The sequence below is a fragment of the Cavia porcellus genome, unplaced genomic scaffold, assembly GCF_034190915.1.
Source record: "Cavia porcellus strain 051 isolate PalLab524CR breed Dunkin Hartley unplaced genomic scaffold, mCavPor4.1 scaffold_9, whole genome shotgun sequence".
Classification (NCBI taxonomy): domain Eukaryota; kingdom Metazoa; phylum Chordata; class Mammalia; order Rodentia; family Caviidae; genus Cavia; species Cavia porcellus.
The window spans coordinates 47,898,277-47,920,770 of NW_026947492.1; the positions used below are offsets into that span (position 1 = coordinate 47,898,277).

The following is a 22,494-nucleotide window of genomic DNA, read 5'->3' on the forward strand; positions in this document are numbered from 1 at the left end:
GGCTGGGTACATGAACAATAAAGAGTGACAGATTACTGAAACTCGAAACCATTGGCCTACCTCTGATGCCTTCTTCTTTTTCTGAGTGGTCTTTCAACTTCCCATGTATGTTCCCTTCACCTTCTTCCGCAATGGTCTTCAAGGGTGGTTTGTTATCCACATCTTTGAGCTCAATCCTAGTAACAAATCAAAATGTTTTTCTATTGCACTAGACCTGAACACATGGCTGTGTGAACTCTCAGTTCTAGAAAGCAACCCAGCCAGCTTGCTGATTCTGAAATAAGTCTACTTCCTGTAGAGGGAGGCACATTCCAGGCAGTTACCAAGGGTTCACTCTTTTTGGCCCAGTCTGGAAACCAACTAAGACACTGTACCACTATACTGTGGTTTTACAGAAACAAACTGCTTTGATGACCTCTATTTAACTTTTTGGTTTTGGTTCCAGTTTGAATGTTTCTATGTCCCTTGTGTTATGTAGCCAAATGCTATAGGGGTCCTGTTTCTCTCCTTTTTTCTCGACTCCACTTCTCATGCTCTTCCCAGACAAAAGTGAAGGACCTGCAGAGGTACAATTTGGGGAGGTGATATTCAACCGCTGTGTATACTTGTAGATTTCCTTTGTTCTCAGATATATAGACTATGGAGCAAATTGATAGAAGCTTTCATCTCTGCAATTCTTTCTTTCCTAGAATGCTTCATGCAAAATATGGCAAAGGGGATAGTCAAATGTCTGTTCTAAAACAAATTTAAAACTTTTTTAATCCAGTGGTTTTTGTTTTTGTTTTGTTTTATTTGTTTTTTGTTTTGTTTTTTTTTCATGAGAAGGGCAAGATGGTGCAATGGAAATACCACTGGAGCAATGAGGGACCCCACAAGTTGAGAGGATTCTTAAAAATCATAAAATTTAATATGGAAACATAAAAGAACCATAATAACCAACCAATTTTAAGCATAAAACAAACACTGGAGATATCACAACACTTCAAAGTATATTATAGAGCTATAATAACAAAAACAGCATGCTACTGGCACAAAAACAGAGACAAATCAATGGAATAGACTAGAGAATACAAAAATAATTTCATGAAGCTACACCATCTGATGCTACACTACAAAACAATAGCATCTTTAATAAATCATTTATCTGCAGAAGAGTAAAACTATTTCTGGCTCTTTACAAAAATCAGCTCAGGACTTCCTGAAATTGGCAGAGTGGTGAGCAACAGAGAAAGAACCTCCCCAAGTTTTGGTGTTTAGACCCTAGAATAAAGCAACATAAGGAAGAGAAGGAAGAGAGAAGTGAGTCCCACGGACAAAGGAAGGATCTAACAGAGACTTGAAGCCCATGGAGAGAGATAATTCAGGAATTCAGCAAAAATAAAAATAAAAAACCTGGTAAACCTGCCGGATGGAAATAGTAAGGAAGCAGTACAACCCCCACACCCTGTGCACCCACAGAAGTCCTGCCTGGGGAGCAGTAGCAAAGAAGCAGTCTGCCCCCGACTGCTTGTGCACCAGGCAGAAGCCCTGCCAGCCACCTGGGAAAACCGGAAGTGATGCAGCGCCCCCTCGCATGCACCAGAGAGGCCCAGCAGCAAGGAAACCACGCAGCCTTCTTGTGTGCGAGGGGAGGCCCTGTCAGCTCGAGAAATGCAGCAGCGAAGCTGTGCAGCCTCCCTTAATGCCTGTACAGGCCCTACTGGCCCGGGAGAAACAGCAGAGAAATCGCTTCTGCCTCCCCAACCCCACCACCACCGGTAAGCAACAGGATTGTGACCCAAGCTAAGACAAGAATAACTGAAGTAACTGAAATAGGGAAGTAACGTGATATGTAAGTTACTTGATTTTCTTTGCAGGCCTGGGGCCAGAGGTCTAGTTAACTGTTTAGAGGATAACAGTATGTAATATAGTAATGACTGTGAATTTCCTACTGTTCTGTTACTGCTTCGTTATATTTATTTACTGTTCTGTTTTACTTCCTTTAAAATAAAAAAGTCAGCTCAAAATGGATCAAAGACCTAAATACAATACTTGAAACTTTGAAACTGCTATTATAAGAAAACAAAGAAACACTTGAAGCCATATGTACAGGTAGCGACTTCCTGAATAGGGTTTCAGTAGCTCAGGAAATAATACCAAGAATTGAAAAATGGGATTGCATCAAACTAAAACGTTTTGTTGGAACGATACAGAGAAGATTAGTATGGCCCCTGCGCAAGGATGACATGAGTCGTGAAACCGTTCCATATTTTAAAAAAAATAAGTTTTTACACAACACAGGAAATAACATGTGAAGAGACAACTTACAGAATGGGCAAAAAAATCTATCAGTTACTCTTCCAATAAATCGTTAATATTAAGAATATATAAAGAGCTCAAAAAGAACCATAAAAATCAAGTAGTCCAACCAAAAACTGAGCAAATGGATTTAACAGACACTTCTCAAAAGAATAAATACAAATGATCAATAATTTTATGATAAAATGTCAACATTTTTAACCATCTGGCTAACGCAACTCAAAACTAAACTGGTAATGTGAATCAAAACTACGCTGAAATTTCACCTCATCCCAATCAGAATGGCTATAGAGGATATAAAAACAATAAATACTGACAAGGACACGATAAGGAAAGGATTCCTTTTATATTGTTGGTGTGAATGTAAATTAGTACAGCTACTATGGAAATCAGTATGGATGTTCCTCAAAAAATTAAAAGTAGAATCACCATATGATCTAAAGAAGTCAAAGTCAGAAGGATGTAGGGACACACATGCATTCCCATGTTTACTGTGGCACCATTCATGATAACCAAAAAATAGAATTAGCCTAAGTGCCTGCAATGGATAACAGGATAAAGAAAATGTGATATACATAGGTTAATAGACAGAAGACAGAGAGACAAAGATATATGCATTATTTACTCAGAAAGAACAAAATCATGCCATTTTTAGGAAAATGGATGGAACTGGAGATCATTACGCTAAGTCAAATAAGCCATCTTCAGACAAGTGTAGCATGTTTTCCTTACTATGTAGAATCTCAAAATGATGACATGAAAGTAGACGCAAAGACAGACAAGAGGAAGGGGTCAGGGGATGTTAAAGAGGGGAGGTCAGGGAGGGTAGTGGTAAGATAAATATATTCATGTATAAAAATACCACAGTGAAACCCAACATTTTGTAAAATAAATATGTACTAACAAATATAGGAAAACTAAAGTTGAGGGGTGGGACTAATGAATCTTTAAAGCTTATTCTTTCCTTTGCTCTAAATCTTCTGAAGTATATGCCATGTTCCAAACCAACAGACACAAGAGGATAGACTCTAAATACATGAGAAAATACTTCTCTGGGAAGTTCACTGTTACTCTCCAACTTTCCTTTATCCAAAATATGCAGTGGTTGCTAGTACTGCAATTCAGATTAAGAACATAATTAAAAGCATCCAATGAGCAGGTGACAGCCAGTCTGGAAATCAAAGTCAAGCCTCCTGACTCCACGTCCATCATTCTCAGTAGTGCATCATATTGCTTCACTCATTTAAAAACGGAAGGATTAAAATTAATTTCTATCTCCATAAAATGGAGAAAATAACAAATCTTAAAATGTTGTAGTGAATATTAAATATAATAATATTGAAAAATGCTTAATAGTAAGTGGTATCTAGTAAATGCTATACAATAATTAATATTATCATTATTATTTTATCATTATCATTTTTGTCAACAGGAACATTATTAACATTTAATAATTATCATTATTAACATTTTTGTCAAATAGCCTTTAGGAACATTCACTGTACTGTTGAAGATAAATCTGTTTCCTACTCTATCTTATGTTTTTAACCTCTTTAGTAGTAAAAATCAAAAGTCCAGATAAGAAGTGGGCTAGATGGGGGCTGGGGATTTAGCTCAGCGGCATAAGCGCCTGCCTTGTAAGCAGGCAGTCGTGAGTTTGATCCCTGGTACCGATAAAAACGAAAAAGACAAAAAAAAAAAAAAAAAGAAGTGGGCTAGATGCAGGAAGAGAAAGAAGCTAGAGAAGAGGACATAGAGGAAAGCCCAGTAGATAACAAAAGTCTTACTTGCATTGCAGAGACTAAGTATTAGTATAGTATCAGAATTTCTAGGGGGTCAAGAGTAGATTTCAAAAGAAATATTCTGAAGAACCATTTTATTTAACTGTAAAAACTACACATAACACAGTAAACTCTTCTTTGCTGGTGAGAGACTGGAGAGAAAGAGAAATGTATTAAATGGCCATGACTACCTACAGAAGGCTGAGAAAGCCCAGGATCAGATCAGCAGATAAGCAAAGAGAACTGGTCTGTAGAGAACACCACAAAACAAAGCCCTCACCTTGGAAATGCAAGTATACTACAAGGCCGCTTCCCAGAGGCGCCTCTGGAAGACACAATGGAGTCCACAGTGCCAGGCCTCTGAAAGACAGAGATAGAAAAGGTTACACCTCAGCTGTGACCCAGGATAGACGAATCAGAAACTATCGGCTGTATCTGAGGCAAGGTTACCAGGATATGTAATATGTTTAGTTTTGTCCAAAATTCAGCGAGGAAAATAATCCATTCATCAAAATAGTCACCCTGGCTGGTTGCATAGCAATTCCACTGATGCTGCCTTTTCTCAAAACATCTCCTCTTTGGAAACTGTCTTCAGAATTGACAACTTCTTTCAGACATGTTTGGACAGAAAATGTACTTCTTAAAACTATTAGGGCAATGAGCAAACTGAGTGATTCCTCTCTTGACCCTACTGATTCTAAAATTAGGAAATTAAGTGAAAACCTTTGGAATCAAGTGACCTCATCCATATCCCCACACTTTTAAATGCTCTGGGACCTTAGGCACTAGATTTATGGGGCAATAGTAGATGTGAGAGAACACATAATAAGCTTTCAACATATAGCTACTATAATTTTTATACTACATAATAACCATGCTATTCCATTATTAGTACAGGGTAATATAGAAAATTATTATTTTTTGAATGAATACCATGGCCTACACAAAAGGATTTGAAGGGAATTCCCAAAAAGTAGCATCACTGAAATAAGCACAGGAGTCCCAGGAGGACTCTTCCTACAGGTCAGTACTCGCAGTAAGTCATAAGACATTTAAGAACAAAACTACCACTCCCACCACTTCACAGTGTATGTAGTTAATATGCCACTGATAAGTGTCAGATTAACCTAGACTTCCATGATACAATACAGTCAGTCGAATCAGGTGCGTTACAGACAGACTTCTCAGCTCCTTAACTGGCTGATATGCTCTTGTCAGAAGTTCTCAATCTGCTTTGTCTTCTAACCCTTCTTTTATATAGTATCTTCTTTAAAACTAGTTATTTTGGGAAATGTTCTTTAAAAGTTGTGCCTAACATGTGTGGTGGCAGATACCTATAATCCTGGTACCCTGGTAGGCAGCAGTCAGAGGATAAAAATTTGAGTTTAGCTTGGGCAACTTAGTGATTTAGGGAGACCTTATCTCAGAATTTTTTTTTTAAAAAAAGCACTGCATATGTAGCTCAGTGGGAAAGTTGAGCCTCCAACTTTCCTTTCCAACTTCGACAGTGCAGTGAAGAAAAAAGTTCTGCCTTAGCATTCAGCAGGCCAAGTAAAATGCTATCTTGTGTTTGAAACATAGAGTGAAGCTCTGAAATTCAACAGAATTCCACGGGGTGAGAGACGAATGAGTCACTTTTGCCTTGTTTATGGATTTTCAAATCTTGCCTTTATATTTTTTATGGAAAAGCTTTTCCCATGTATATTTCTGTTTCTGGGTTGGCATTCCTCTTAGAAATCCTATATAAATCAGGTTGTGTAGAAAACAGAGAAAGTTATTCTGTACAAACTCATCTCCTAATTGGCCATCGCAGAGCTCCGTGAAGAGTAGAGCTAGATCTTTTTCAAAGACTTCGTGGAGTGGACAGTGACTGGGTCTTGCTATGTACTTTAAGATAGCCTCAAATCATAAAAATCCAACTGCCTAGACTCCTGCGTGCTGGGATTACAGGCATGTGCCACCATACCTGGCTCTCCCAGAATTTTCATTTAAAAAATCAAGTATTTTCTCTCTAAGATTCTGTGATAATTCAGTTCATTCATGTCAACATCATTAGTTTTTTGAGGTGTATGTATGGTGCATTCAGTATTCAATGAATCCTGTTGATTATTTCATTGCATCTCTGGTATGCGCATTTTAGCACAAAAGTCATGCTACCTACTTACTGATTAACAACGATGGTACCCAATTACACAATTTTCTCTATGATATGGCAAGTTAAAAACTAAAGACATGCTGCCCTGACTTGAATTAGATTTTAGTATATTTCTTACACAAAAACTACATGGTGAGGAAGTCTGGGCTCAAATTACAATGCTGGTAATATGGGCACCTCAACCTCAGGCATCCCATATGACCTCTTGGGATTGAATCTCCAGTTTCCCCCCTAGTACAACCAGAATGATAATGCCAATTTTATAACATTTTGAGAGTCAAGTGAAATAATACATAATACTTTAAAGTACTATAAAATATTCAGAATTATGAGTTTGTAATATTGTGTTCTTTAACTGGCATTGACTTAAAAGTTCCTTTGCCCTTCTCATCTTTTTGTCAGAGTTAATCATCTATAGACCTTTCCATGAACTTGGGGAAACTGTCCCTTACAATATTTCAACCTGAGCTTCTCTTAATGACAATATAGCTGTATATGGTCAGAGCTACAACTGGGAAGAGGAGTTAAGAAAAGAAAAACATTACATTTGCTAGGGCTTGCATCAAAGTCCCACTTCCATCCACAGTACAGAGGAAGTCTTTATAAAATTTCATCTTCACTTTGCTGTCTCTTATCAGGAGTATCCCAATTCCTTTAAATGTAAACTCCACATTTTTTTTTTTGGAAATGGATCGCGACATAAAAAGCAGTGTCTCCTTAACACATCCTTCCACTGTATCCCTGGTAAATGGACTCTCCAGGGATATCATGACAAAATTAAGTGGAATAACTGGGATATCACCTAGAGGAGAAAAATACAGGGGAAAGGAAGTAGAGATTAAAATTAGAATATAGCATATACACATACAAATATTCAAAATAAAAATTTCCTATAAACAGCTATTTTAAAGAAAAGAAGACATTAGAATAGCCAAAGCTGATTTAGTATCATCTTACTCTGAAGTCCTACTGTGCTTTTGTTTTTCTGTTGCCTTTGGTTCTATCCTGTTATATCTTATTGGATATTATTATGTATGATACTATAAACAAATTTTCTATGGAAATGAGATAATATAATAGCCATTGTTCGTTCTCTGCTATTTGGTTCTGAAAGCCCTGTAATGCTTTCATTCTCTTGAATGGTTTTATACTGTTTTTGAAGCTATATGAAGCTATGCTCAGCTACTCAAAGAAAGACACACTATGGTAGTTACTGTTAATTATAGGTTGTCTTGTGGTAAAATGCTGTGTTACTTGCATTGTTCTGATCTGATCTGCTTTGTTATGTCCTTTTTTGTCTTAATCTCTTTAAAATAAAAATTCCCATGTGAAATGTTTGGTTGTAGCTAAAGTAATATCATTACTGCACACAACTAACAGCACAATTTTTCCTAAAAGTATTACATGGTATGTTCAAAATAAATTAGCTTTTTAGACAACATTCTGCAGTAAGTTTTTAGTGTCTTTAGGAGACATAATAGTAACTGCTTCTTTTCATAGAGGATTCTCTAAAGTTTTAAGCCCTTTTATCTTTTACATCATGCTGTAGCAATGTTTGGGTTCTTGACCAATTATAAAATCACTATAAATGATTATAACTATCTACAAATGTTTGAAAGGGTAGTCATCTTTGCTCTAAATTATTGTTTAAAAGAAATTGAGTCTTATAAAAAGTGTAGATGGCTTGTAAGAAGTTCTTCCTAATGAGCCATAAATGTCTTTGCAGAAAAATAAGATTATATCTAGCCTGAAAGAAGTGCAAGATCTACTTGACTAGAAGATATATGGAAGCTTCACAAGGTCCACAAGTCAGAAAAGCAGTAAACAGCGAACAGAATCAAGAAGATAAAGCCAAAGGGAGATAACAAACAGATCCATAGGTAGAACAACAAATCAAAGAAAAGACAATATCCTAAACATTACTCAGCATAAAGTATAACCTTTTGAATTTCCAATATTACTGAATGATGAGGGTTAAGAGCTCTACAATAAATGAGCCTCACTATATTGTCTCCTATACAACTTCACAATAATTCTATACTACTACTTTCCATTTTTTCCTAAAATAATTTTTTCAATACTGGAGATTGAAATTAGGGCCTTCACACTGAGCTACATTCCCAGCCCATTTTTTATGTTTTACTTTAGGATAGGATGTCACTAAGTTGCTAAATTGTTCAGGTTGGGTTCGAACTTAAAATCTTCCTGCCTCTGCCTCCCAAGTGCTTGGGGTTACAGGCATGCACCACAGTGCTTGGCTTCTAATACAAATTCTTAAGAAGGCCATATTGCCTGCCTTTAGATTCTCTTTCCCATTTGCCCATTGTCTTTCTACAATCTATCTTCTAGCCCACTCATCATTATACTGCCCATCACGATGAACAGTCAGTGAACACTACGGAAATCTCGTCTTTCATGACCAGTGTGTAACTTCTGTTGACCATGCCCTCTCTTTTCTCTTGAATCCATAATACCATTCTTAGTTCATGGCTTCCTCGGCTTCAGTCTCCTTTGCTAGCTTCCCTCCTCTTCTCTTCATAATATTGAGAAGGGGGTTATTCTAATTATTTTTATTTTTTCAGGTTTGGATTTGACTAAAATAAACCAAAAAGTGGGTTCTGGGATGAGAAGTTATGTCTATTGCTTCATTTGACTTCGGGCTCAAGAAAAAGTTCAGGCAGGCTCTGCAATGCTAAGCTTCACTGTTAGGAATTTCATTAATTCATAAAGTTGAATTACAGGTACTCTCATTTGGAAAGCAGTGTGGAAATGAGTTCTCCTTGCTTTGTGTGGCTTTTTAAAGATTATAAAGCCTATGAGAGTCATAGGTTTCTAGAAAACGCAAGGAAAAAGCAGTGCTGCCCAAAGCAACATAAAATGGATATACCTGCAGTGACACTGCCAGCATGCGCTTGATTTAGGAGGAAATGACTACTTAAGACCAAGGATACTGACCCTATCCACACCCCCTACCTCCCTCACAGTCTTCTACTGTTTCCCAGGAATAACTCCTTTAATTTGATCACAGGTCATTGTATAAAATGTTGCTAAGGGTTTCATTGTTAATTTTTGCATTTGTTTATTTTAGTATTTTGTTCTGATTTTTGTTTTCCTTATATCCTTTCCTGGGTAAGCTTATTCAAAGCTTTATCTCTAGTGTCCACCTTTCTCCTAAGTGCTAGAATCACTTCTATCTAAATGTCCCCACAAGAGCCTCAAATCCAGCATGTCCCAAAGAAAATCATTATTTTATTCAGCACAAGCATCTGTCGTTCCTCTTGATTCTTTATGGCAGTTAATGTCATGGGCATGCAATGAACATTTGTCTGTTTTCCAACCAAGACAGATTTAATTATAGCTGATATTAACTATAATTCTTCCATCTAGAGACACAAACAAAATTTTTTCTAATAATACTTCTAACATCTCAGGATCTGAAATATAAATAAGAGTCTATACAAGTCTATGGCTGTCTCCAAATCTTCTCATGACTGCCTCTTAAAGTATTAGGATATAAAATGGCCTGCAGGAAGACTTATTTTCCAATGCCAGCCCCTCCCTTTGCCAAAGATACCATGTGAAATATTAGCCTCTTGAACAAGAAATTAAGAAGCAGCACTATCCAATTTAGCCTTATCATTTTTATCCTCAGTAAATTTCTACAAAAGTCTTGAGGATTATAATTACCAGGAGAATATACTTTATTTTGTTTGAGTCCATGGATCTGCACTAATTTCTCAGCGAGGATGAACACAGGCCTCTGGATTAGAATAAATTTGTTGCTTCCCATATCAAGCTTTTGTCTTGTGAAAGTGAAAGTTCCAAGTCTTGGAATCTGAACCCCCTGAAAGGAAAAATAAGAAAAACACACACATATAATTCTATGAAATAATGAAGAAAAATTCTGCATAACGTTATCCAAAAAAAACATGAAAAGAATTTGAGTTCATTCCTTAAAAATTCAATGATCTCTATAGCCTTTATAATGGTAGTATTTTATGATTCTAAATTTTGAAATAAATTTAGAATAAAGTATAATATATGCTTTACAGATACCAGATTCCACATCTACTCATCATTAAAAGGTTGTGAGACTTATGAAAAGTTGCATGGATGTCATAGCTTTTAAAAGTCTTTTTAAGATTTTCTTACCCTAAATAGTGTGACATTTTAATCATTTTGCATTTAATGGGTCATGACAATCCCAGTATTCTCGTTCTGTTTTGTAGATCTGTGTCTCCCACTTAATATCAGGCAGCCCAGCTTCACAAGCACATGTTACAATGCAGTAATCTTGGTCACTGGTAGAAGCAAATGCTTTTGGCTTTGGACTTTGGGTCTGTCTTCCAAAGATATTGTATTCCAAGATTACAAACTAAAATACTTATAGGAGCCAAGAAAGAATGCTAGGGACTGAAATTAACCAGCCAGACCATGGTGACTAAAGAATGCACATCCAAGCAGACAGGAGAGCCATCACGAGCTCCAGTCAAATGTCATAGGCAAGAATGGAAGGCTACGTTTGTTCGGTCTGCTGATTTTTTCAAGAAAAGGGAGGAGAAAATGCAAACTTTTACATAGACTCTTCCAATTTTAAAACTCAACTTTAAAATTCAAAATCTCTAATCAAATAAAAGCATATTGAAAGGCTGGATTTATTCTAAGTAGTAGAAACTTGGAATAGGGCACTAAACTCCACAGCCTCCTAGCTCTCTCCAAGCTCCTCCCAAAATTTGTGTAGTTCTATGGTATCCAAACCCAATACCTGATAAGAGGAAATAGTTCATTCCTGAGCAAAATTTCTTATTTTTGGCAACTTTTCCCTATTTTCATGGATTTCAACTAAAAAATATTCTCTGCAAAGAGGTAAAACAAGCATGATATTGTTCCACAGCTATGCCAATAAATATCAAAATAGAGAAACACAAGACTCATCTAGTTGCTTTACACAAACCCAAGACAATCTACACAACAGTAGAAAAACAGAACTCACAAACTATTTATCTAGGAAAAATTCCACATTTCTTACATGTACTCTCCACCAGCCCAAAGTATGAACATTACAAAATCAAGTCAGACTAGGTAGCTTTAAGGTCTTCTGCACTTCTTCCAAAAAATTATACAAACCATACAAAAAATGGAAACAGCTAGACCCAAGCCTTTCCCCATGACTCAGCAACATTCGTGGACTAGGGGGAGAGAAAACAATGGCCATACCAGTAAACAAGCCCAGTACGGGAACAGTGCCATGTGCGGGCCACTGCCAGAATGGGAACAGCAAGCCCCCAGCCCCTTCCAGCACTTAGGCTGGTAAACAAGAAGTACCAATCTCTCTACCTGCCATAAGCAGCAGGCTTATCCACAGAAACACAGGCTGTGATGATAGCTATCAAGGTGAAGTGTAACTGGATGCCAGTGGTGTTTGGTGTTTTAATAATATTGCAAGTATATTCTGTTTCGCTTAATAGTATCAAGTTTGAGGGTATAGGCAACCATTTGGAAGGCAACCAGATATTCTATGATGCCTGTTATTATTTGACTATTACCTTCTTTGGAATCCTGTAAGCTCTCCAATGTGGTTTTATTGGTCTTATGTACAGTTTTGTTCAATTCTTTTATACTAGCTGATATAGGCTACTCTTTTTAGGATAACAAGAGGCATAATGGTAACCATTGTTGATCACCTAGTAATCCCTTTTTTTTTTTTTTTTTTTTCATTTTTGCTATGTCCATCCTCCTGATCTAACTGACTCTGTTTTGCTTTGTCACATTGGGTTTTTCTTTGGTCCGTCTTGTTTTGTTTTTTGTTTTTTGGCCTTTTTAAAATCTTTTTTCTTTTCCTCTTCAAAGAAAAAGTTAAAAAAAACTGTGGAAGTAATGGAAACTAAAATGTGTGATTGTTAGCGTAAAAAAGAGAGGAAGGAAAGTGATCTAAAGGATATAACTGCAAGTTTATTTAAATGTGTAGGATAGAGAACCATATTGCTGAGTTTTTCTTGGATCATTGAACAGAACTGACTGCAGTCTCACTGTATTAATCTCCACTTTGTATGCTTTAATTTTGTAATCTGGACAGCTGTTTGTAAAATGACAATGTGTGATCTATTAACTGGTGAGCTCTTACTGTATATTTTTTCTCTTGAAATTCTGTATTACTTCTAGCCTTTTACTGTCTTGCTTCATTTAGTTTTGTTTTTTCTCTTTAAATAAAAAAAAATAATATTGCAAGTCTACAGCCAGTGGTCTGATCATAGATTCAGATGATAGCAGTACACAGTGTGGCATCTAAGGGGGGATCTTCTTCTGAAGATTACAGCCATTGCTGACTCGCTATGTTCTTGTTTTGACGTCCTATATCATTTCCATTGTTTTGTTGGGTTGGATTTTATTCTCTTTTGTTTTGTTTGTGTTACATCTGATGGCAGGAGAAGCTATTTCAAGAATAGCAAGATATAGTATGGTAGCCGTTTTGGATCTACTACTGGCTTGTTTGAAATCCTTTACTGCATTCATTGTTTTGTATTCTGTTGTTTCTATTCTATCTGTTCTGTTTGATTTTTACAGTGTCCAAAGTTATTTGCAGCTATTTTGAAGACATCAAAAGGCCTTATGGTAACCATTTGTTTGTTTCATAATGTTTTGAAGTCCTGTATCTCTTACATTGATTTGTTTCGATTGGTTTTATTCTGTTTTATCCTATTTAAAATAAAAAAAAAATACAAGAAAGATTCTTTGGATTATTGTGTTAAAATTGAAGAGTAAGTCCTACCTTATGCAAAGTTAGCTGTCGTGCCACAAATTCTGAAACATTTTCCCAGATAGTAGAGACTTCTGAAATGCAAAGGAAACCAAAATCATTTGTGAGCACCTATATGTTAATGTCTTGGTGCTAATAAAGAAAACTGTAAATACAAAGTGGAAAATCACGGTAACTCCTAATTTAGCATTATAGACAAAGTCATGCAAAAGTTAATTTGCCTGGCTACATGTGAGCTGAAGCCCACCACAGTGATTCCTACCTAACTGTGCAGTTATGGGACTTGTGTGGAACCAGGAAGGTCCTGCCCGGCATCCCCAGACAGTCTGAGACCTTTGGATCCTCACTGAGGTCTTGGCTAGGTCCTACCCAGGGATCTCCAGGTAGTGGGGAGCCACTGCATGTAAGCTCAAGTCCACCACAGCAGTCCTTACCTAGCTGTGCAGCTGCCGGTCTTTGCTCAGAACCAGGTAGAGCCTCACTCAAAGACCTCAAGAAGCCAGGGGGCTTTGGTGTGCCACATGGAGTGAGCTGGAGGCCTGTCCAGTATTCCACATGCCATTTAGCCTTAGTATGCCACTCAGAACCTAGGAGGACCCTGCCCAGTGATCTCAAGCAGGCAGGGAGCTTTGGTGAGACATGCGGGAAGTACTGAAGGTCCACCCAGTACACACACCCCGATCTGGGAAGTCTCTAAGGACCACTAGGAATGCAGGAAAATAACAAAATGAAAGAACAAAATGCAATCTCAAACCCCTATCCCATCCTAAACAAGCCTAGGAGACATGGACATAGGAAGAAAATGTAAGCCGTATACCTGAAACTTCTGAAATGATAGCAACTGAAGTAAAGAAGCAACTACATAAAACTGTAAAAGAACTTAGATCAGAAATAATCTCCCAGGTAAAATAAGAAATAATAAACATAATAAAAGAAATGCTGAGCACATCGAAAGAAGACAGTTAAAAAAAATTGAGGAGCACTGAAAAAAGCTAGAAACCTTGCAAGAACAATACACAAAAGCAATAGAATGCATGAAACAGATTCAAAGACATATCTAGGAAATCAAAAAATTCATCAAAAGCTGGCAAAATCACCTGAATGATTGCAAAAATAGACTTTCAGCTCTAGAAGACAAGATTGAAGTTACTGAACAAGAACAGAAAGATCTTTTTTAAAAATAACAAAGAATCAGGAAATAACAACAGTTGCAAGATGATGCAAAGAAAAATAATATAAAATTGATGGGTGTAAATGAAAAAGAAGGTGATAACACAAATTATATCAAAAGGCTATTTACAGAAGTAACAGAAAATTTTTCAAATATGAGAAAGGAAACTGATATAAAGATAAGTGAAGCATATAGAACTCCAATTAGCCATAATCAAAATAAATCTACACCCAGACATATAATAATGAGCATCACAGAACATCAATATATGAACACAATATTAAAAGCAGTTAGAGAGGGCCTGGGGATTTAGCTCAGCGGCATAAACGCCTGCCTTGCAAGCAGGCAGTCGTGAGTTCGATCTCCGGTACTGATAAAAAGGAAAAAGACAAAAAAAAAAAAAAAAAAAAAAAAAAGCAGTTAGAGAAGAGAGACAAATTACCTACATAGGAAAGCCCATAAGAATCACAGCAGACTTCTTAACACAAACAATGAAGTCAAGAAGAGCACAGAATGAAGTATTTCAAATCCTAAAGGAAAATGACTTCCAACCTATACTGATATACCCTGAAAAACTGTCCTTGATGGAGAAATAAGATACTTCCATGACAATGAACAGCTGAAGAATTTTATGACCACCAAACCAACCCTGCAAAGAATACTGAAAGATATTCTAGATAGATATAAAAATAACTATGATTGCAAGAACACCAACAGAAAAAAGTCACTAAGAACAGACAATTAATGAGAGGGGAGAGGTGAAGAACCAAGAGCAGAAAGATAGCATGACGAAAATGAGTCAATATATATCAGTTCTAACCATTAATGTAAATAGCCTCAATTCACCAATTAAATGAAACAGACTGGCAGAATGAGCCAAGAAACAACATCCAACCATAGACTGTATACAAAAACGCATTTAACCCAAATTCATAAACTGAAAGTCAAAGGATGGAAAACAATACTCCATTCAGCAGAAACCGCCCCCCCCAAAAAGCAGTGGTAGCTATTCTGTTTGTAGACAATGTGAACTTCAAGAATGATCAGAAGAGATAAAGAAGGTTACTACATACTAGTTAGGGGAAAAGGAGATAACAATCCTAAATATATATGCACCAAATATGGGAGCACTCAGCTATATAAAATGCATATTAATAGAAATGAAAAATCAAATAAGCAATAACAAATTATAATGGGAGACCTAAAACCCCTTTGACTCAAACAGACAGATCAAGACAGAAAATCAGCAAAGAAATAAGACAACTGAATCAAACTTGTGAACAAATGCACTTAGTAGAAGTATACAGAGTGTTCCACCCAAAAAGAACAGAATATACATTCTTCTCAGCTGCACATGGGACAGTCTCTAAAATAGACCGTATAGTAGGCCATAGAACATGCTTAAGTAAATCCAAAAGAATTGAAATTATCCTATGCATATTATCTGATCGCAGTGCTATAAAACTGTGAAATTAATGACAAAAGAAACTGCAAAAACTCCACAAACACATGGAAATTAAATAATATAACCCCTGAATATCAATGGATCCCAGAAGAAATTAAACAATATCTACAAGTAAATGAAAATAAATATACATTTTACTGGAACCTTTGGGATGCAATGAAAGCAGTCCTCAGAGAAAAATTTATTGCAGTGAATTCCCACATGATGAAAACAGAACAAACACAAACAATGTGATACTACCTCAAACATCTAGAAAAAGAAGAGCAAGTGAAGCCCGAAGACAAAAGAAGGGAGGAAATTATAGAGATCAGAGCAGAAATCAATGCAACAGAGACTCAAAAAACAATACAAAGAATTAATGAATCAAACAGTTGGTTTTATGAAGGAATAAATTAAATTGATAAGCCCCTAGCCAATCTAATTTAAAACAGGAAAGAAAAAACTCAAATTCAGGCAATAAGGAATATGAAGGGTGAAATCACTACAGACCCTGTGCAAATATAGATGATCATCAATACCCTATTTTAGAAACCTTTACTTTCATACGTTTGATAGCCCAGAAGAAATAGACTCCTAAAAACATGTTACCAAAGCTGGATCAAGAAGATGTAAAACTGCTGAATAATCCAATTTAAGCTAAAGGAATTAGAATCTTACAAACAAAGAAAAGCCCAGGTCTTGATGGATTCACTGTGGAATTCTACAAGAAATTCAAGGAAGACTTAATGCTAGCACTCCTCAAACGCTTCAATGAAATCAAAAGGGAAGCAGTTCTCCCTAACTCATTCCTGGAAGCAAGTATTACTCCTAATACCAAAACCAGAGAAACACCCAACCAAAAAAGAGAACTACAGGCCAGTCTTCCTAATGAACATAGATGCAAAAATCCTCAATAAAATACTGGCAAACAGAATGCAATAAGTCATCAAGAAGATTATAAACCACGACCAGGTGAGATTATCCCCGGAATGCAAGGATGGTTCAGCATACTCAAATCAATAAGCATAATATATCATATCAATACAGCCAAAGACAAGAATCACATGATCATCTCAATAGATGCCGAAAAAGCTTTTGATAAAGTTCAACACTCATTCATGATAAGAACCTTACAGAAAATTGGAATGGATAGTCTCTACCTCAATCTGATAAAAGCCATCTATAACAAACCAACAGCCAGCATCATATTAAATGGTTAAAAACTGAAAGCTTTCACTCTAAAATCAGGAACAAGCCAAGGATGTTTACTATCACCACCTCTATTCGATATAGTGCTGATATTAGCCGCAGCAATTAGGTAAGAGAGAGAAATAAAATGAATAAAGGTAAGCAAGGAAAAGTTTCAGTTATCATTTTTTGCAGATGACATGATACTCTACATAGAAGACCCCCAAAACTCCACTGAAAGACTTCTGGATATAATAACCAAATTCAGTAATGTAGCCAGATGCAAAGTCAACAATCAAAAATCAATAGCATTCCTATACACAAATAATAAACTCACTGAGAGAGAAATAAGAGAAGCCACAGCCTTCACAATGGCATCCAAAAAAATGAAATACTTAGAAATCAATCTGGCAAAGGAAGTAAAAGATCTATTCAGTGAAAATCACAATACTCTGAAAAAAGAAATTGAAGAGGATCTCAGAAAATGGAAAAATATTCCTTTCCATAGGAATAGGGTAGAATAGGAAGAACCAACATCGGGAAAAAGGACACACTCCAAATTTGTTATATAGATTTGATGCAATTGCCATCAAAATATCATTAGCATACCTCACAGAGCCAGAGAAATTGCTCCTAAAATTCATATGGAACCAGAAGAGACCTAGAATAGCCTATGCTAAACTGAGCAACATAGGCAAGGCAGGAGGCATCACAATCCCTGACCTGAAGTTATACTACAAAGCTACTGTGATAAAGTCAGCATGATATTGTAATAAAAAACAGATCTGAAGGTCAATGGAATAGATTAGAAGTACAACCATAACTACAAGCACACTTAGTCACTTTATCTTTTTTTTTTTTCCTTTTGTACCGGGGATCGAACTCACAACCTCATGCTTGCCAGGCAGGCACTTATGACACTGACCTAACCCGCAGCTGCCACTTTATCTTTGACAAATGGGCTGAACACATTCACTGGAAGGAAGATAGCTTCTTTAATATGTGGTGCTGGAAAAACTGGCTTTCCACATGCTGAAAACTAAAACTACACCCATACTTATCACCACTAAACTAAAGTCAAAATGGATCAAAGATCTAAATATTAAAACAGAAACACTAAATCTACTGGAAGACAAAGTAGGTAGAAATCTTGAAGACGGGGTAGGCAAAGAGATCATGAAAAACATGCAAACCACACAGGAAATACTTCAAAGAATCAACAGCTGGAATGTCATCTTATTAAAAAGTTTTTGTACTTTAAAAGAAATCAACAGAGTGAAAAGAAAACCCACAGAATGGGAAAGAATTTTAGCCAGCAGTCCCTCAGACAAAGGACTTATATCCAAACCACATAAAGAATTGAAAAACATCAAGTCTCCCCAAATTCAAAGATCCACTCCAAAATGGGCAGCTGAGATGAATACACATGAAGAAATACACATGGAAAATAAATACATGGGGGCTGGGGATTTAGCTCAGCGGCATAAGCGCCTGCCTTGCAAGCAGGCAGTCGTGAGTTCGATCCCCAGTACCAATAAAAAGGAAAAAAGACAAAAAAAAAAAAAAAAAAAAAAAAAAAAAAAACAGAAAATAAATACATGAAAAAATGTTCAATATCATTAGTCATTAGAGACATACAAATTAAAACCACACTGAGATTCTATCTACTCCAGAAAGAATGGCCAGGATCACGAAAACCATCAATAACAAATGCTGGAGAGGCTGTGGGGAAAAAGAAACACTTCTGCACTATTGGCGGGAGTGTAGACTGGTACAATCACTGTGGAAATCAGTGTGCAGGTTCTTCAAAAAGCTGGTATTGGAAGTCCCATTTGATCCAGCTATTCCACTTCTGGACATATTCCCAGAAGAACTAAAAATATCATACCACAGTGATACATGTGCACCCATGTTTATAGCAGCACAATTTGTAATAGCCACAGCTTTGAAACAATCCAAATGCCCATCAACTGAGGAATGGATTTTACAAAATGATATTTTTATACAATGGAATACTACTCAGCTACATTGAGGCTTTTATAAGTAAATGGAAGCAATTTGAGACCATACTCATAAGTGAAATAAATCAAACTCACATGTGTAAATACTATATTATCTCCCTAGTATAAGAAACTGGAAAAGTAAATAAGATACAAAACCTTCAGTAAATATTGTGAAAGAGTAATAAAATGCTTAAAGAGAAAAAAATAACTCAGGGAAAAGGAGAAAAGAAGGAAGATTAAAAAAATAAGATAAATTTGTATATATACACTTAAGCTTACTAAGACAATTGTACTATTAGTTCTTGGAAGAAAACAGTTAACATCAGTAGGATTAGATCAGTTTTTCAGGACTGTATCTGGTAATTTGAGTAAGACTTGGAAATAACTATACAAAACATAAAAATGTGTTATATTCCTACCTCCTGGTTTTAAAAGCCTACATTGTTATTTCTTTGAGTTCTTAGTGATAGTTATTTATTTGTTGTTTTGTTTTTCCCTCTAATAGAAAGGATAGATGTACATGTATAGGCTTATATATAAGGTTCACAAGCATTGATTTTAGTATGTGTGACAGTATGAACAACTACACTGAAGAAAAGGAGACACCGTGGCAGTCATTGATAATTTCCTATCAGTTTGATTCAAAAACCGATGACGTTTTTATTCTTGGTTTTGATTGGTTTTAGTCTTTTCAATTATTTGGTTTCAATATGTGTGAATGTATGGACAGCTATGTTGAAGAAAACAAGAGACATTATGGTAACCATTATTGATTTCCTAGTGTCTGGTCTTAAAAGCCTTTAAGGCTCTCATTCTTTTGTTTTGATTGCTTTTAGACTATTTTGATTTGTATTAATTTACTGTGTATGAAGGTATAGACAACTATTTCAAAGAAAACAAGAGACATTATGGTAACCACTGTTGATTTCTGTTGTCTTTTTCTGAAATTCTATGTTAAACACATTGTTTTACTCTGCTGTGCTTTGTTTTATCTTTAAAATAAAAAAATTAATTTTCCTGATAACTAAAGCTTATCTCTTAATGTGATTTTAACAATAACAATAATGCATTTTTAAGAAAATCTTTCTAGAATAAAGAGATCTCTGTCACACATTTCCTTTATAAGTGAAGTTAACCAAGTGCAATCTAGCTTTTTCTTAACAACTCAATAAAGTATCTACTCTGTACCACTTAAATATTATGAACATTTATTCTTATACCATTCTATAATGCAGTAATAAGGCCAAAGGCCACTAAGGAAAGACATCAAATGTTATCATCTATACACTAAGTGCCCAAAATTTCTGCTTTTTCTGAATTCTCTCTGTCTCTCTCTGTCTCTCTGTCTCTCTCTCTGTCTCTCTCTCTCTCTGTCTCTCTCTCTGTCTCTCTCTGTCTCTCTCTCTCTCTGTCTCTCTCTCTGTCTCTCTCTCTGTCTCTCTCTCTCTCTCTCTCTCTCTCTCTCTCTCTCTCTCTCTCTTCTTGTGTCTCTCATCTTTCCCTCTACTGGGGGATGAATCCAAGTGCACTCTACCATTGAACTACATCTTCACCCTTTTTAAAATTTTATTTTGAGACAGACTTGCTAAGTTACTCAGGCTGGCCTCACACTTGTAATCCTTTTCACTTGGCCTTCTGTGTGGTTGGGATTACAGACATATGCCACCGCACAATTAATATTTAGAAATACAGAGAATTGTGTCTGGCTTGACATCTCCATTCCAAATCTGATAGAGTATTTATTAAAGACAGTTTCCAGTTAGAAAAGGTGTTAAATTTTAATATTCAAAATAGAAGGTCAACAAAGGTGACATTCACTAGAATGCCACTTTGGGACACTGATGAAGTTGGTGACAGCAGTCCAATTCTTTCCCCAAGTAAGCTGCTTGACTCTGCTATTACTTTTTTTTCTCTAATGCTTTAAACTATTAATAAGAGCAGGGAGATTACCATCATTTAACTCTGCTATAGAGGGATGCAAACATTTTTACTAGTAATGTCAGGAAAAAGGCAGGCTTAGTGGATGAGAAATAGCAGTTAATCTCCTGAGCATCTGGGACAACATTGTTGATGTTGTCCTAGTTTCACTCAACACTAGTGAAACTAGGACTGCCTGCCACAGTGAGCAAAAACCCAAGATCCTGCCCCTTGCTCTGAATCATGGATGTATACTTTCTAAAATCAGGAATTTCCCCTACTCTGCCCAATCCTTCTGCATTCTCTAGTCCTCCCTTATGTAAGTCAAAAAAAAAAAAAAAATCTACTGCTAGCTGCCAAGAACTAAGGTATTTAACCAAAGTCAACTGTGTACTGGGTTACAAATTTTCATAATGACCAGAAATGTCATGATTTCACTAATTCAAATATAAATCTGGTATTCAGGCTTACATAAAAATTTTCAAGGGCATTAAATCAGAATTATTAAAGTTTATGACTGTCCCCTAGATATGACATGCAGCTCAGATTTCAGGAAGTCTACACCAGAGAAAATGATTTAATTAGGACCAGGAGAAACAGTATACTTTGCAACCAAGCCCTACTGAAAAGACGTGGTCAAGCTTAACTGGAAATCTGAGAATAGCTTTTCTTCATTTGCATAAAATATTTAAGTCTACTGTAATGCTCTATTCCATAAAGTATAACAGGCAAAGTAATATAAAAGGATAATTATTTAAACTGACATTTGCTATTTCTTACTGAAGAAAAAGGAAAATATGCATGTCGATTCCATTACGCAGCTTTAGGCCACTGAAATTCAGTTGGAATACACTCAGAAATCTTACAGATTGTGATTACTAGCTGATTTGTTCTTATATTCCAATTTTTCAGGAGGATATTACTAAATATCAAAATGAAAAGAATTTCAATATAGTCTAAAAGATAAATAATAGTCTACTTTTCCAGAAGACATTACTAATCTCAAAATGAAAAGATTTTCACTACAGTCTAAAAAATACTGTTCTACTATTCTAATTTAAACTAGTTACTTATTTTAATCAACCAATGAAATGCTAACAACCACTACTATAATTTCATTTTGAATCCTAAACATTCCATAAACTCAAATCCTTAATTTCAAAAATAAATAATCAAATAAATAAAAAATTTTTTAAAACTCTTAATTCCAAGCACAATGTCAAGCATCAGGAACACTGGTGTTTTACATACGTAATTATTATTTCAAAAGCACTAAGTGTTCACTATGTAAATTATAAAATATATTAATATCAATAATAATAAAGTCCATACTTTGTAGATTTGTTCCTTTGTCAGCATTAAGTTGACCATATTTATATGAATCTGTTCCTGGACCTTTTACTCTATTCTATTGACCTGTTTATTGTCCTTAATGTCCTTTTACTAATACAATACTCTCGTAACAATAGATATTAGAGTAGCTATGAGGTGTCAGTGTAGGCTCATCAGTGTTAATGATTCTACTGTTCTGGTGGGGGATGATGGCGTGCATGGATGATAACATGCAGGAAGCTGTGCACCTACTGGAGTAAAAAGTATGTAGAAAATCCCTGGATCTTCCTATTAATTTTGCTCTGAATTAAAAAATGCTTTTTAAAATGGTCTTTAAAAAAAAGAGTTGTTAATATAATACATTATTTACCTCCTCAGTAGCACTTGGCTAAAATGTAAAATTATGAGGTATGATTGAAATATATGGTGGGTGTTCAAATTAAAAAAA

General features: G+C 35.8%; 1 protein-coding gene and 1 pseudogene across 1 annotated transcript in view; one reads left to right on the forward strand and one right to left on the reverse strand.

Annotated features, from left to right (window-relative positions):
- Ccdc81 (coiled-coil domain containing 81) overlaps nt 1–22,494 on the reverse strand; it is a 57,015-nt gene that overhangs the window by 20,321 nt on the left and 14,200 nt on the right. The window contains exons 2-6 of the mRNA XM_003468578.5: nt 13,004–13,065; nt 9,922–10,078; nt 6,780–7,036; nt 4,360–4,439; nt 61–176 (exon numbers count right to left, since the gene is read on the reverse strand). Coding sequence (XP_003468626.2) covers nt 61–176; nt 4,360–4,439; nt 6,780–7,036; nt 9,922–10,078; nt 13,004–13,065 — 672 coding nt within the window. The remainder of the gene's footprint in view (nt 1–60; nt 177–4,359; nt 4,440–6,779; nt 7,037–9,921; nt 10,079–13,003; nt 13,066–22,494) is intronic.
- On the forward strand, nt 2,153–2,253 carry LOC111756401 (U6 spliceosomal RNA; annotated as a pseudogene).